General features: G+C 56.2%; 1 protein-coding gene across 1 annotated transcript; it reads right to left on the minus strand.

Moving 5' to 3' along the window:
* Positions 1-219: 219 nt before the first annotated feature.
* RBM42 (RNA binding motif protein 42) lies at positions 220-10453 on the minus strand. Its single transcript, XM_039512266.1, has 11 exons — positions 10227-10453; positions 9367-9520; positions 8078-8165; positions 7915-7989; positions 6430-6495; positions 4404-4567; positions 3563-3706; positions 2564-2770; positions 1911-2031; positions 1409-1603; positions 220-1008 (listed from the first exon to the last, which is right to left on the minus strand). The coding sequence occupies exons 1-11, from the start codon at positions 10367-10369 to the stop codon at positions 896-898; spliced, it is 1470 nt and encodes a 489-aa protein (XP_039368200.1). The 5' UTR covers positions 10370-10453; the 3' UTR covers positions 220-895.
* Between the last annotated feature and the right edge of the window lie 3529 nt (positions 10454-13982).

Here is a 13982-nt window from a genome sequence, read left to right on the forward strand (position 1 = left end):
CCCTGGCTGCCCCTACACATAGGAGCCAGAGTGGGGATGTGCCGCTGGCTGGGTGGAGCGGGACAAGCTGCCGACCCCAGTCCCCGGTAGAAGCTCGAGGGCCGGATTAAAGGGTTTGCTAAAACATAGTTTGCCCACCTTTGGACTACACATACCTGGGCTGCCTTACCAGGTCAGAGCCTGAGATCCAGCGCTCAGCCAGCCCCTCACTGGACTCTGGGGTTGGGAGTAGCCCAGGGCTGGCCCAGCAGGGGGCTATTGGGCCAGGCTTAAGGGACACTGGCAGGGCTGGGTTAGCAGGGGCTGTGGCTCAGGCTTATGGGGCACGGGCACAACTTGGGCAGGGAGAGCCCAGGGGGCTGCAGGGGAGGATTGATGGGCACGGACCAGAATTATTCAGCTCCACAGGGGAACAGCTTGGTGCCCGCAGTAACCCCGCCCCCCTCTGCCCCCCAGCCAGAGCACCATCCCGGCCCTGGGCTGGAGGGAAGAGAAGGAGGCTCCAGCCCTGAGCTCCACCCCTCCAGCAGGAGGCAGTAGGGACCTGGGGAGTCCCAGGGAGGAACAGCCAGGAAACCCCAGCCCTTGAGCTTGTAAGTACGAAAGGAAAATGAACATTTATTAGAGTGGAGCCAGCGGCCCTGTGGGGAGCGTTACACATATGCCTGCCCCCCCGGGCACCGGTGCCCCCGGCAGCACGCGAGGGGGCACTGGAGAGTCCACGGAGGAATCTGCCCTGGGTCAGGAGCTATCATACAAGACAGATGGAAGGGGAGCACAGTGGCTGGCCACCCAGCACCGCAGCCCCCAGGGCAGGCAGGGGCCGAGTCTGCCTGGCGTCGGCTGGGGCCCTGGGATGGGGACCCGGGCTGGAAGGAGGCAGCCCCCCCCCCGGCTATCTCAGTCCAAGTTTCTTCTTCTCTTTCTGCTTCTTGCGCACCACGTCGATGTTGCGATCCTTCCACATGCTCTTGCGCAGCTTGATGGGGCGGCTGCCCACGTATTTACCTGCCGGGGGGCACAGACGGGGGCAGGGGGGTCAGTAGATGGGGGGCGGCAGGGGGTCCCAGAACAGGGGGGGAGGGGACACATCTGGCTGCACCTGGCTCCGCAGAGGGGCTCTTCACACACCCTCACGTCCCTCCTCTCACCAGGCCGGGCACTGCCCCCAGGCCAATCCCCAGGGCTCTATGTGGGGCTGAGCTTGCATCGCCCGCCAGGCCCTGCCCCCGCAAGCTGCCTTCGGGCCACCCCCCACCCCCTCCAAGACACACGCTGGGGGCGGCAGCAGGGTCAAAGGGCAGCCAAGCCAATTGGAGCACGACGGGGTAACCTGCCCCCCCGCCCGTCTGTGGCGCGACGGCCAAACCCCTCCCCCCAGGGGGAACCTGTCCCCACCTCCCCTCACCGTTCATCTCGCGCATGGCGCGGACGTAGTCGTTGGGGTCCTTGAAGCTGACGAACCCGTAGCCCTTGGTCTTGCCGGTGCGCTTGTCCCGGATCACCTTGGCCTTGAGGAAGGATGGGTAGCGGCTGAAGGCCCGGGCCAGGATGTCGTCATTCACCTCGTTGCCCAGGTCCCCGCAGAAGATCCGGAAATCATCTGGGATGGGAGGGGTGGGGGGAGGGTGAGAGTGGGGCAGGGCCATAGGAACCAGCTGACTTCCGCCTGTGATCATGGCAATCCTCCGCCACAGAGCTCAGCATCTGCTCCATGGAATGAGCCTGCCTGGTCAACCCCCAGCAATATCCAGTGGCAGGGAGTCCCAGAGGTCAACTCTCAACGTCAGCCCCCTGCAGCAGGGAGTCCCACAAATTAACTCCAATAATATCCTGGGGTTTGCCTGTGCCCTGCTCCGGTTCAATCCCTCCCCTCCCTACCCCAGCCACCTGGGATTCCCCCCACTCACCTGAGTCCCACTCCAGCAGGCTGGAGTCCTCCCAGCAGCTCCCGGCCGCCGTGCGGATGCAGCGCTTCAGCTTTTCCTGCCTTGTTTTCTTCTTGTCCTCGACCACGGGCTCCACCACGGGCTGGGGAGGCCATGGGTCAGCAACATCCCTCAGGGCAGAACCCGGAGCCGCCGTCCCTGTGCTCTCCACTCCCTCCAGGGCGGATCAGTAACACCCCCAACCTTCACAGCCCTCCAGCCCAGGGCTGGCTCCAGACCCCCCCTGCCCCGGTGAGATCCTGACTGAGCCATGGGGAGCCCCCCATCCTCCTTGGGGTCCCCCCCAGCCTGCGGCCTATTGGCAGAGGAGAGACTGTTACACGGTGCAGATCAGGCCCCAGCCATGCAACACCCTCACGGTACAGACCCCCTGTAGGAGCAGCCCCCCACCTTGGCACAGGACCCTCCTTATCACTGGCACCCCTGGTGTCTCTGGAGAGACCCCACCCTCAGCCCTCCCATGGTTCCCCCCACTCCAGCCCAGACTCCCTCCCCATTGGTGTCCCCCCACAACCATCTCATGACATCCCCCACCCCAGGCCTCCTGTTGTCTCCCCATTCCTGCATATACCCCTCCCCCGATCCCCTCCGGCCAGAGAAAGACGTCCCCTTACCTCCATTGGTGCAAATCCAGGTTCGGGGCCCCGGGGCCGCCGCCCCCGTATGGGCCCCAGTTCAGGCCCACGCAGCACAGGCAGCACCCTGGCCTCTGGCATCACAGGCTCCACCTCAGGCATGCTGGGGCCGATCACAGCCTCCTCCAGCCCCCCTGGCTCCTTCTCCTCCACCACGACTGGTGGGGGCTGCTCCCGCAGCTCCTCCTGCAGCAACAGGGAGACTAGCACCAGGGGCCATGCGACTGCAGAGGGATTAGCCTGGGGAACCCCCCACCTCATTAATCCAGCCCAAGGGGAGTGATTGTGTTTTAGCCCATGGGAGGTCAGCCTGAAGCCCTGAGTGAACTGAATATCCAGGCAGGACAGGGTATTATACAGGAATTAACCAATAGGACACCGGAGCTAGCCCATGGGACTTCCTGCCACTGGGTAGTTAATGGGGTTAACACAAAATCACTGGTGTTAACCTGCGGAACTTCCTGCTGTGGGACATGTACTGGGATTTTGCCATGTCCCCCACACTAATCCTCCAAACATCGATGCAGTGGGTGAAATCCGAAGGGTACTATAAGGATGGAATCCTGGGGAACATGGAAGTCCATCCCGCAGGACCCCTCCACCCCTACTGCAGGGGTGTGGCTGGCACCTGCCCCCTCCAAACTCCCTGCATTCCCCCCGAACCTGGCCAGCATCAGAGCCCTTCCAGGATGTCTCCCAGCCACGGGGACATTGCAGCAAGCAGCTTGGTATGTTTTAAAGGGGCAACAGACATTTAACAACCCCATACAAGACTGGGAAGGATCAGAGCTCTTGACCCTCATGCTTCAGGGCAGGAGCAGAGCCACAAACTGGGGGAAGGAAAGAAGGAAGCCCCCCTCCTCCCCCCGGTGGGATGGCCCAGCGAGGTGTGTTGGGGGGGAGGGGGGATTTAATGCCTTCCTTTCAAGCACCAATGGAGGTTGAGTGGCAGAGAGCTCTGCCCCCGCCCCCCCATACCTCCTGCTTTTTCACTGGCGGCGCGGAGTACACCGTGGGGGCTGCCTGGATCACCATGGGGTTTATCTTCGGAGCTGGCACGACGGGGGGGCGGGGAACCGACATCAGAGGAGTGATCGGGCCGATGGGGACCCCAGGTCCCACCTAGACAGCAGCAACAGCGGAGCCATTAAAGGGGCTAATGCAGACAATGGCTCCCCGGCCGGTCTCTGTCCAGCTGCTGGACAGAGCTCAGAATACAGCCCCCCCCCCCCCCCAAGCTCGCGACACCCCCAGTACTGAAATGCAGCTGCCTCTGGGGGACACAGCTGCTGGTGAGGAGCCACACAACAAATGCAGAGTGTCCTGTAACAGGGTCTGCCAGCACTGACTGTGAGGGGAGAGCGCCCCCTCTACTGAGCCCTCCACCCTGCTCCCTGCAGCACAGCACCCTCTAGTGCCATGCTAAGGCATCAGGACCAGCCCTGACTGCCAGGGGAGAGCGTCCCCACCCCACTCCCTGCAGCACAATGACCCCTAGCGCTGCACTCGGGCCAGCCTTGACTGCCAGGGGTGTGCCCCCACCTGGGTCCCTGCAGCACAGCGCCCCCTAGTGCCACGCTGGGACCAGCACCGACTGCAAAAGGAGAGCACCCCACCACAAACACAGCTTCCTGCAGCACCTACCGTTCCCATTTGCCTCTTCTCCAAGTGCTGACCAGCCTCAACCCTGCTTCGCTCCAGATCTGATCCCACGGTACAGCCACAGACGCCCTCCACCCTGGCAGGGGAGAGCCAACCGCCACTCCCCATTGGCTCCTGTCCCTCCCTCACACTCCATTGCTGAAGGAAATGCACTCACCGGTGGGCCAGTTCTCATCGGCCCTATGGGCCCCATGAGCGGGCCAGGAGGCCTCTGCATGGGGGGCCCCATCATCATCTGTGGGCCCTGGGGACCGGGCATGGGGGGCCCCACCATGGCTGGGTGGTGCGGCGGACGCATCGCCAGGGGCCTGGGAGCACCAGCTAAGAGAAAGACAGACAGAAACGGGGTTTCCATTTCTATGTCAACAGGATTTCCCCCATGGCTTCGATTCTGGGACTAGCCCCTGATTCAAGGACGGAGGGAAGTCCAGGAAGTGAAACTTACCCAACAGGAAGTAAAACCGACCACCCCACCCCCAGGCTTTAGGAAGTGCAAAGAAAGGAGCAAGCAAACAGCAAAAGTCACCAAGAAAACTGGCTTCCCCCCAGCTCGGGTTTTAGCATTTCCCCTGGGCGGGGGAGAATCCAGGAAGTGAAACTGGTCTCCCCGTCCCTTGGCAAAGAATAGAGCAAACAAACTGCCAACCTCAGGATTTATAAAAAGGCCTGGTTTATTTCTGCAAGAATCTCACTTATCAGGAAAACTCGGGAGGGAATTTTTATTGAAATACGATTTCAGACTCAGTGTCTCCTGATTGAAAGGGAGAGCAGTCCCTCACCCCAGTCCCTGGAAAAATCATGGAACAGGTCCTCAAGGAATCAATCCTGAACCACTTAAAGGAGGGGAAAGTGATCAGGAACAGTCAGCATGGATTCACCAAAGGCAAGTCATGCCTGACTAACCTAATTGCCTTCTATGATGAGATAACCGGCTCTGTGGATGAGGGGAAAGCAGTGGATGTGCTATTTCTGGACTTTAGCAAAGCTTTTGATACAGTCTCCCACAGTATGCTTGCCAGCAAGTTAAAGAAGTATGGGCTGGATGAATGGACGGTAAGGTGGATAGAAAACTGGCTAGATGGTCGGGCTCAACGGGTAGTGATCAATGGTTCCATGTCTAGTTGGCAGCCGGTATCAAGTGGAGTGCCCCAAGGGTCGGTGCTGCGGCCGGTTTTGTTCAATATCTTCATTAACGATCTGGAGGATGGTGTGGACTGCACCCTTAGCACGTTTGCAGATGACACTAAGCTGGGAGGAGTGGTTGATACGCTGGAGGGTAGCGATAGGATACAGAGGGACCTAGACAAATTAGAGGATTGGGCCAAAAGAAACCTGATGAGGTTCAACAAGGACAAGTGCAGAGTCCTGCACTTAGGATGGAAGAATCCCATGCACTGCTACAGACTAAGGACCGAATGGCTGGGCAGCAGTTCTGCAGAAAAGGACCTAGGGGTTACGGTGGATGAAAAGCTGAATATGAGTCAACAGTGTGCCCTTGTTGCCAAGAAGGCTAATGGCATTTTGGGTTGTATAAGTAGGGGCATTTCCAGCAGATCGAGGGATGTGATCATTCCCCTCTATTCAGCACTGGTGAGGCCTCATTTGAAGTACTGTGTCCAGTTTTGGGCCCCACACTACAAGAAGGATGTGGATAAATTGGAGAGAGTCCAGCGGAGGGCAACAAAAATGATTAGGGGGCTGGAGCACATGACTTATGAGGAGAGGCTGAGGGAACTGAGATTGTTTAGCCTGCAGAAGAGAAGAATGAGGGGGGATTTGATAGCTGCTTTCAACTACCTGAAAGGGGGTTCCAAAGAGGATGGATCTAGACTGTTCTCAGTGGTAGAAGATGACAGAACAAGGAGTAATGGTCTCAAGTTGCAGAGGGGGAGGTTTAGGTTGGACATTAGGAAAAACTTTTTCACTAGTAGGGTGGTGAAGAACTGGAATGAGTTACCTAGGGAGGTGGTGGAATCTCCTTCCTTAGAGGTTTTTAAGGTCAGGCTTGACAAAGCCCTGTCTGGGATGATTTAGTTGGGTTTGGTCCTGCTTTGAGCAGGGGGTTGGACTAGATGACCTCCTGAGGTCCCTTCCAACCCTGAGATTCTATGATTCTATGAGCACTGGTAGGATCCAGGCATGTTAGACTAGGGTAAAGACGGTGCTGGCAGGGGGAAGCTTACCAGATCTCTGCAGGACGTGAGGCACAAAGGCTGGTCGAAGGATCGGAGGCCTCTGTGGAGGGACAACTGCAAAGGGCGAGAAGGACAATTTTATGTTAAGGAGCCAAGCTGGGTCTTACAAGTGCTGGGTTCAATTCCCAGAACTGCCGCATGCGCCCTGCGTGATGGCGGACAAGTTACTTTGACTCTCCGTGTCTCAGTTTCCTCACCTGAAAAACCAGAATGGTCCTTCCTTTGCCTTGTCTAATTATATCAAGAGCTTTTCGGGGCAGGGACTGTCTCTCACTGTGTCTGGGCAGCACCTGGCACAACAGGGCCCTGATCTCAGCTGGGGCAGAGACTGTCTCTTGCTGTGTGTCTGGGCAGCGCCTGGCACATCTCAGCTGGGGGTGCTACTGTATTACAAACAGACCAAGTGTTCTAGCTCTGGGATTGATCATTAGGGGAAAATCCCTTCTGGACTCCAGGCTGTAGGGCAGCAATGCACAGGAATCCCATTACGCTGAGGAAATTGCATCCTGGCTGATTAGACAGCTGCCTGTGGAGGAGGGGCCTTGTTAATATCCATCCACACCCATCCTGATTCTGTACAGCGATCACATGAGTTACGTCAGGCATCTGGGGTGAAGGAAGATGGGAGCCGGAGTCTGCTCCCCCAACCACGACTGGAGAGCAGGTGTCCACACACGTTTCAACATGAGGCAAACTGAGTCACAGCCGACTCCTGGCTCAGCTGGATTCATTCCCACCCCGTCTTGTGATGTCAGCACAGACAACAGAACAAATACAACATCTTCTCTACACCTTTGCAGCTGAAGGATCCCAAAGCCCTTTAGAGGCTGCATATACAGTAATCATTCATTCAGTGATAAGATGCAGCTGCCTCTAGGGTGGGACACAGCAGCTGTATACAGACAGCTGCATCTCACCACTGAGTGAATGATTACTGTGTATGCAGCCTCTAGAGAGCTTTGGGATCCTATATAGCGCAGGGCTAAGATGCAGCTGCCTCTTGCGGTGGCGTACATGCCGTACAGCATTTATAAAGCATGTTAGGAACAAACTTTGCCTGAGAAATTATTCTGTAACTGTCCACTAGGGGGTGTAACTTGCACCATCCTCTTAGCAGCTGTTGTAGGCCACTTGTCAGAGACAGGATACCTCACTAGAAGGACCTGCTGGTTTGATCCAGACAGCAGGGAGGATGCCACATTAGACGAAGCCACGGTTCTGATCCAGGGTGGCAGGATACCGAGTTAGATGGGCCTATTACTATATATGATAAAGCTGCTCCCCAGAAGACGACTCCATGTATGAAATGGAGTTACTTGGTCTCCTGTCAGTTCCTAGCTATGTCAACACCTGCAAACAAACCCAGCAGGCACAAATAGCTCATCGGCAGCCACGGCAGAGGAGCCGAGCCCCCTCCAGGTGGTGAGGTATGGGTGGGTGGGTGGGTGGGGACCTCTTGTCCTATCGCTGTACCTGCCCTGCGGATGAAGAGGGGGCTTCGGTTCTCGGGGCTGTCGATCCGGCACCTCTCGCCAGCGCTGAAGTTCACTCAAAGAGAAAGAACAGACACATTGCTTTGGAATCTCAGACGCACCATGTGCAGTCAGACACTAGGCCACCAAGACACACTACGTACCTGGTCCCACGAATGGTACCGGGGGGGCCACGATAGGGGCCACAACAGTGGCTGCAGCAGCCGCTCGGGCTTCTAAGCTCTGCTGGACCTGGAGCAGAACCGAAACATGAATCAAGAACAGCAGCTGTTAATGCAGACCTCTATAATACCCCTGAGGGAGAGGCACATGGGCCTGTGCAGAAGGAACACCACCCCTCCTCACACCTCCTGCCCTGAAACATCTGTCCAGAAGCAAACAGGCCTCAGGTTAACACAGCCCCCAGGAAACATCTATGCAGCTGCAGAAAGGACCAGCTGGTTAAGGGCATGGCAGGACCAGGAAAGAGGCTGAGCACTGGGATTTGACAGGGCAGCTGAGGGAGTGAGACTCGCAAGCCTGGCATGGGAGTGGAGGGTTAATTTAGCTTTAGTTCAGTCACACCACCGGCCTCTACCACCACCACAGCCATCAGCACAGAGAGGCAGGGGAGACAGAGGATCCCGCACGGAAATTAGAACAAACGGAGAGCCAGAGACCCACTCCAGGAACAGCCCATTAAGGGACTGGGTCCCGGCTACATTCCGTCTGTGACCCGCCAAGTCCCTGCCAACCTGCGATTTAGACCACAGAAGGCCTGGGGAAGGACACGGTAACTGAGGCTCCTGCTTTTCATGCAGAGCAGTTTTCACAGATTCCAAGGCCAGAAGGGAGCACTAGATCATCAAGTCTGACCTCCTGTATAACACAGGTCAGAAAATTTCAGCCAGATCCCACTGCACTGAGCCCAATCACGTGTGTTTGACTAAAGGTTCCTCCAGTAAGGCATCCGGTCTGGACTTGGAGACATCAAGAGATGTACAACCTGCCACTGCCCTGGTGAGTTCATTCCAATGGTTTGTTTGGGTTAAGCTGAACAGGAACAAGACACCCTTAATCTGAATTAACTTCTCAGTGTAGACAAGCCTAGAATAAGGTAGGGCAGTGGCAGTAACCGGAAGGGATGGACAACTCACTCCCTAGTGATGGGTGCCAACACTGTCCCCTAATGACACAGGCAGATGGACACACAGCAAAGATGGCAGGGTGTGTGTGTGTGTGGGGGGGGGAGACGGACACGGAGGAGCACTGTCACAGGAACCCAAGTCAGGGCTGTGGCCAGCACGTGCCCAGGACATCTCTGGTTTTAACCTCCAAGCTGCCAGCAACCTACATTCCTGCATCGCGTTTCCGGGACAACGAACTGCAGCGGCACCCAGCATCACCCCCACATTGCTCGTGCCCCATGGTGAGGGATAAGCCGGTGCCTCACCTGCTGGTAGGTGTTGGTGGCAATGATGGGCCGGATCACTGGGACTGGGGCCACCGTGGGCACAGCCGGCACTGCCAGAGCTACCGGGACGGTCTCCACCACCGGGGCCCCAGAGGACAGGGAGACAGGGGCCCCCAGCACCTCCTGCTCAAACCTATACAGGTTGAGGGATGACAAATGGAACCACATTGAGGTCTCCCCGCTACCATCCAGAGTTTTCCATGCTCTTGCCCTGAGGGCCCCCCCATCCTGCCACAAGGCCCACCCCTTCTTTGATACACTGCTTTGCCCTGGTATCTGCCGAGCCCTGGCTCTCTTCCACCCAGCACCCCATTCCCATCACCTTCAGACACCCCAAGGATTCCAGTTGCTCCCCGCTCCCTCTGAAGGGTTCACATCCCTTTGCCCTTCAATCTCCCTCCAGGACACACCCCTTCCCCGCGTACAGCCCCTTTCTGCTCCAGATCTCCCATCCCTCTGTCCTGGGCTCTGCTCATCACAGGCCCGCCGCGGCCAGCACTAATTCCTCAGCGGAACCCTCCTGCTCCCTCCCCCTGTCACCCTCCCAGATACCCCATCCGCTTCCTGCCGACTCCTTTATCCTCCTCCCACTCACTCCCGGTTACCCACCGCCTCCCGCCGGATTCCGAACCCCCTGCCCGGGGTCTCCCGGGCTTTTGTCCCAGCCCAGCTCCCCATCCCCCAAGTCTCCCCACCCACCGGCCTCGCCCCCTTGTACCCTGGTCTCCCCACAAATCCGCCCCTCCCCACTCGAGCGCACCCCCCAAACCTCCGCCCCACGGTCACCCCAGGGCCCCGAGCTCCCCCACGAACCCGGGGGGCCCCTCCCCCGCGCTCACAGCGCCATCTCCGCCTCCATCTCTTTCAGTCGCTCCTCCCCGCTCTTCGGCCCCCCCGCAGCCGCGGCGCCCCCCGCGGGGCCGGGGCCGGGTCCCGGGGCTGGGGCCCCCCCGGCGGGGGGCGGGGCGGGCGGAGCCGCCATGGCGGGGTCCGGGCTCAGCCTCCGCCGCAGCGCGCTACGGCCCGACACACCCGCTTCCGGCGGGACGCCAATGACGAAAGGCACCTTCCGGCGCGGGCCGCTGAGGGATTAGCCGCGCGCCGCTTCCAGCGCGCTTTTATGACGTAACGGAAGGGCGCGCGGGAACAGTGGGGGGCCGGAGCTGTCTAGGCAGGAAGGGGGCGTGGCTTGAAGGTCCCTCATGGGGCGGGACCAGGAGGCTGGAGCTCCCATTGGCCTTTGCGCGGAGCACGTGATTCCTGTTCCTTGTCAGTCTCCTACGCGGGAGTGGGGCGGAGATTTTCTCGGAGCTCAGGCAGGGCCCAGACCCGACTGTTCCAAGCTGTGCCCCGCCCCTTTCTGGCCCCGCCCACGCAACGTGCCCCGCCCCTCGGCTGGTTAGTTTGCAGGACGCCAAGTAGCGTCTCCTCCAGGCTGGAGCGTGATCCGCGGGTGGGCGGGGCTCGCCCTGACTCCTCCCCAGGGGCCGGGCGCTGGGCGGAGCCAACTTCTCCCCTCGCAGGGGCCCGGCTGGGCGAGCCCCGCGGGGCGTCCCCTAGGCGGGCGCGTGGTAGCGGGGCGCGGAGCTCCCGCCACGTGCTGCAGGGCCGGTGGGATCGCGCCCCTGCCCGGCTCACAGCTGCCCCCTGACCCCAGTGCACGGCAGGCTCCTGCCTCCAGCCCTTGGGGGCCAGCAGCTGTTCCCACCCGCCCTGCACAGCTGGCTCCAGCTTCTTGGTTTGGGTATTAATATAATTAGGGCCCTGCCAAATTCACAGTCCATTTTGGTCAATGTCACGGTAACGGGATTTTTAAAATCGTCAATTTCATGAGTGCCGCTATTTAAATCTGAAATGTCACGGTGTTGTAATTGTAGGAGCCTGACCCAAAAAAGAGTTGTGGCTGGGGGGGTCGGAAGGTTATTGTGTGGGAAGGGGTTTGCAGTACTGCCACCCTTACTTCTGCGCAGCTGCTGGCGGCGGTGCTGCTTTCAGGACTGGGCAGCTGGAGAGAGGTGGCCGCTGGCCAGGAGCACAACTCTGAAAAGCAGAGTTGCTGCCAGCAGCACCGCAGAAGTAAGGATGACATTTCCAGACTACACTGCTTTGAACATCTGAAATGTCTCCGGTTTTGCTGTTGGGAAACACTGGCCCTTCCACTGGAAGGACAGAGGGGCTGACAAAAATGAAAGCGGGGCTGAGGAAGGTGCCGATATAACAACCAACAAACAGTTGTGTGTGGTTCTGAGGTACTTTTGACACAGAAGCGAATTTTATCAGTGTTTGGTGACATGATCACTTTGCCGGGTGGAGGAGACGAATGAATCAGACGTTTGCTGACGTTTCTTAAAACTACTTTGGGACTATTTTTAACGTTGTCATTTGCTGTTTTTTGTTTGAAACATCTGCCACCCCGCGACTGGGATACAAGTACCAGTCAATTTGATAGTCATCTCATAGCTTTGTTGCTAATCTGGATGAACTCTTGCTGTGGCTTGTAGCTTTTTTTTTTTTTATTTTAAATCAAATCTGTGCTAGGTATCTAAGGGAAGCTTTCATTTGTTGTTTGATGTAGAGACCAATGTGTTAATAAGAAAACTTTGTCTCAGTAAATAGATTGGGCTACTTTGGGGCTGTTTTTTAAGTGACTTTGGGCTATTAATGCAGTAGAAATGCTGTGTCAAACCAACCTAATAGCTATCTTTGACAGGATAACAAGCCTTGTGGATAGGGGCATATATTGTATATATTGACTTTAGTAAGGCTTTTGATACAGTCTTGCATGACCAACTCATAAACAAACTAGGACAACGCCTACACTGGCAACTGAACGACAAAACTTTTGTCTTCTAGATGTGTTAAACCCTCCACTCCCGAAAGACAGCGATAAGCACCAGCGTGAACAATGCTTGTTGGCAGGAGCGCTCTCCTGCTGACAGCGCAAACGCTGCTTGTTGGGGGTGCAAGTCTTTTGTCAGCAGGACAGCTGACAGACAGCTGCTACACTGCGTGACTTGTAGCAGCACGGCTGTAGCAACACAGTCATGTTGCTAAAAGATGTATAGCCTAGGGAAATACAACCTAGATGGAACTACTGTAAGGTGGGTGTATAACTGGTTGGAAAGCCATTCCCAGAGAGTAGTTATCAGTGGCTTATAGTCGTGCTGGAAGGACATAACGAGTGGGGTCCTGCAGAAATCAGTTCTGGGTCTGGTTCTTTTCAATATATTCATCAGTGATTTAGATCATGGCATAGAGAGTACACTTATAAAGTTTGCGGACAGTACTAAGATGGGAGGGGTTGCAAGTGCTTTGGAGGATAGAATTAAAATTAAAAATGGTCCAAAGTAAATAGGGTGAAATTAAATAAGGACAAATGCAAAGTACTCCACTTGGGAAGGAACAATCAACTGCACACATACAAAATGGGAAATGACTGCCTAGGAATGAGTACTGCGGAAAGGGATCTGGAGCTCATAATGGATCACAAGCTAAATATGTGTCGTCAATGTAAAAACTCAAACCTGAACATAATTCTGGGATGTATTCGCAGGAGTGTTGTAAGCAAGGCACAAGAAGTAATTCTTCCGCTCTACTCTGCGCTTGTACAGCCTCAACTGGAGTATTGTGTCCAGTTCTGGATGCCACAGAATGTTGGGAATCATCAAGAAAGGGATAGATAATAAGACAGAAAAAATCATATTGCCTCTATATAAATCCTTGGTACACCCACATCTTGAATACTGTGTGCAGATGTGGTCGCCCCATCTCGAAAAAGATATATTGGGATTGGAAAAGGTTCAGAAAAGGGCAACAAAAATGATTATGCATATGGAACAGCTTCCATATGAGGAGAGATTAAAAAGACTGGGACTTTTCAGCTTGGATAAGAAATGACTAAGGGGGGGATATGATTTGTTGATTTGTTTCCTTATTTCCTTGTGCGGGTATCATAGTTTTGAGAATGCTTGGTGAAGATCTTGTAGGTGTCGGTCTCTGTCTGCGGGGTTGGAGCAAATGTCGTTGTACCTCAGCACTTGGCTGTAGATGATGGAACATGTGGTGTGTCTGGGATGGAAGCTGGAGGCATGAAGGTAGGCATAGCGGTCGGTGATTTTCAGTATAGGCTGGTGTTAACGTGACTGTCATTTGTTTGTACCGTGGTGTCTAGGAAGTGGACCTCCTGTGTAGATTGGTCCAGGCTGAGGTTGATGGTGGGGTGGAAGCTGTTGAAATCGTGGTGGAATTCTTCCAGAGTCTCCTTCCCATGGGTCCAGATGATGAAGATGTCATCAATGTAGCATAGGTAGAGAAGGGGCGTGAGTGGATGAGAGCTGAGGAAGTGTTGTTCCAGGTCAGCAATAAAAATGTTGGCATATTGTGGGGCCATGCAGGTGCCCATAGTGGTGCCACTGGTCTGGAGATATATATGTTTTGCTGTTGTCATCATGAACAGGTCTGAATACCAAAAGGAGGCTGTCAGACAGCTCTCCAATACCAAATTCTACAGGCCACTTTCCTCAGCTCCCACTGAGGAATATAGTAAGTAACTGCACCATCTACTCAGGACACTCCCTACACTAACACAGGAACAA

This window comes from Mauremys reevesii, linkage group 24 (genome assembly GCF_016161935.1).
Source record: "Mauremys reevesii isolate NIE-2019 linkage group 24, ASM1616193v1, whole genome shotgun sequence".
Taxonomy (NCBI): Eukaryota; Metazoa; Chordata; order Testudines; family Geoemydidae; genus Mauremys; species Mauremys reevesii.

Excerpts from the sequence above, each read along its gene's own strand:
- RBM42 (XM_039512266.1), bottom strand. The coding sequence starts at position 10,369 with ATGGCGGCTCCGCCCGCCCCGCCCCCCGCCGGGGGGGCCCCAGCCCCG. Across the intron at positions 4,568-6,429 it reads TCACGTCCTGCAGAGATCTG|CTGGTGCTCCCAGGCCCCTG; the intron begins GTAAGCTTCCCC and ends TCTTTCTCTTAG. Across the intron at positions 2,771-3,562 it reads CGCCAGTGAAAAAGCAGGAG|GAGGAGCTGCGGGAGCAGCC; the intron begins GTATGGGGGGGC and ends CTGTTGCTGCAG.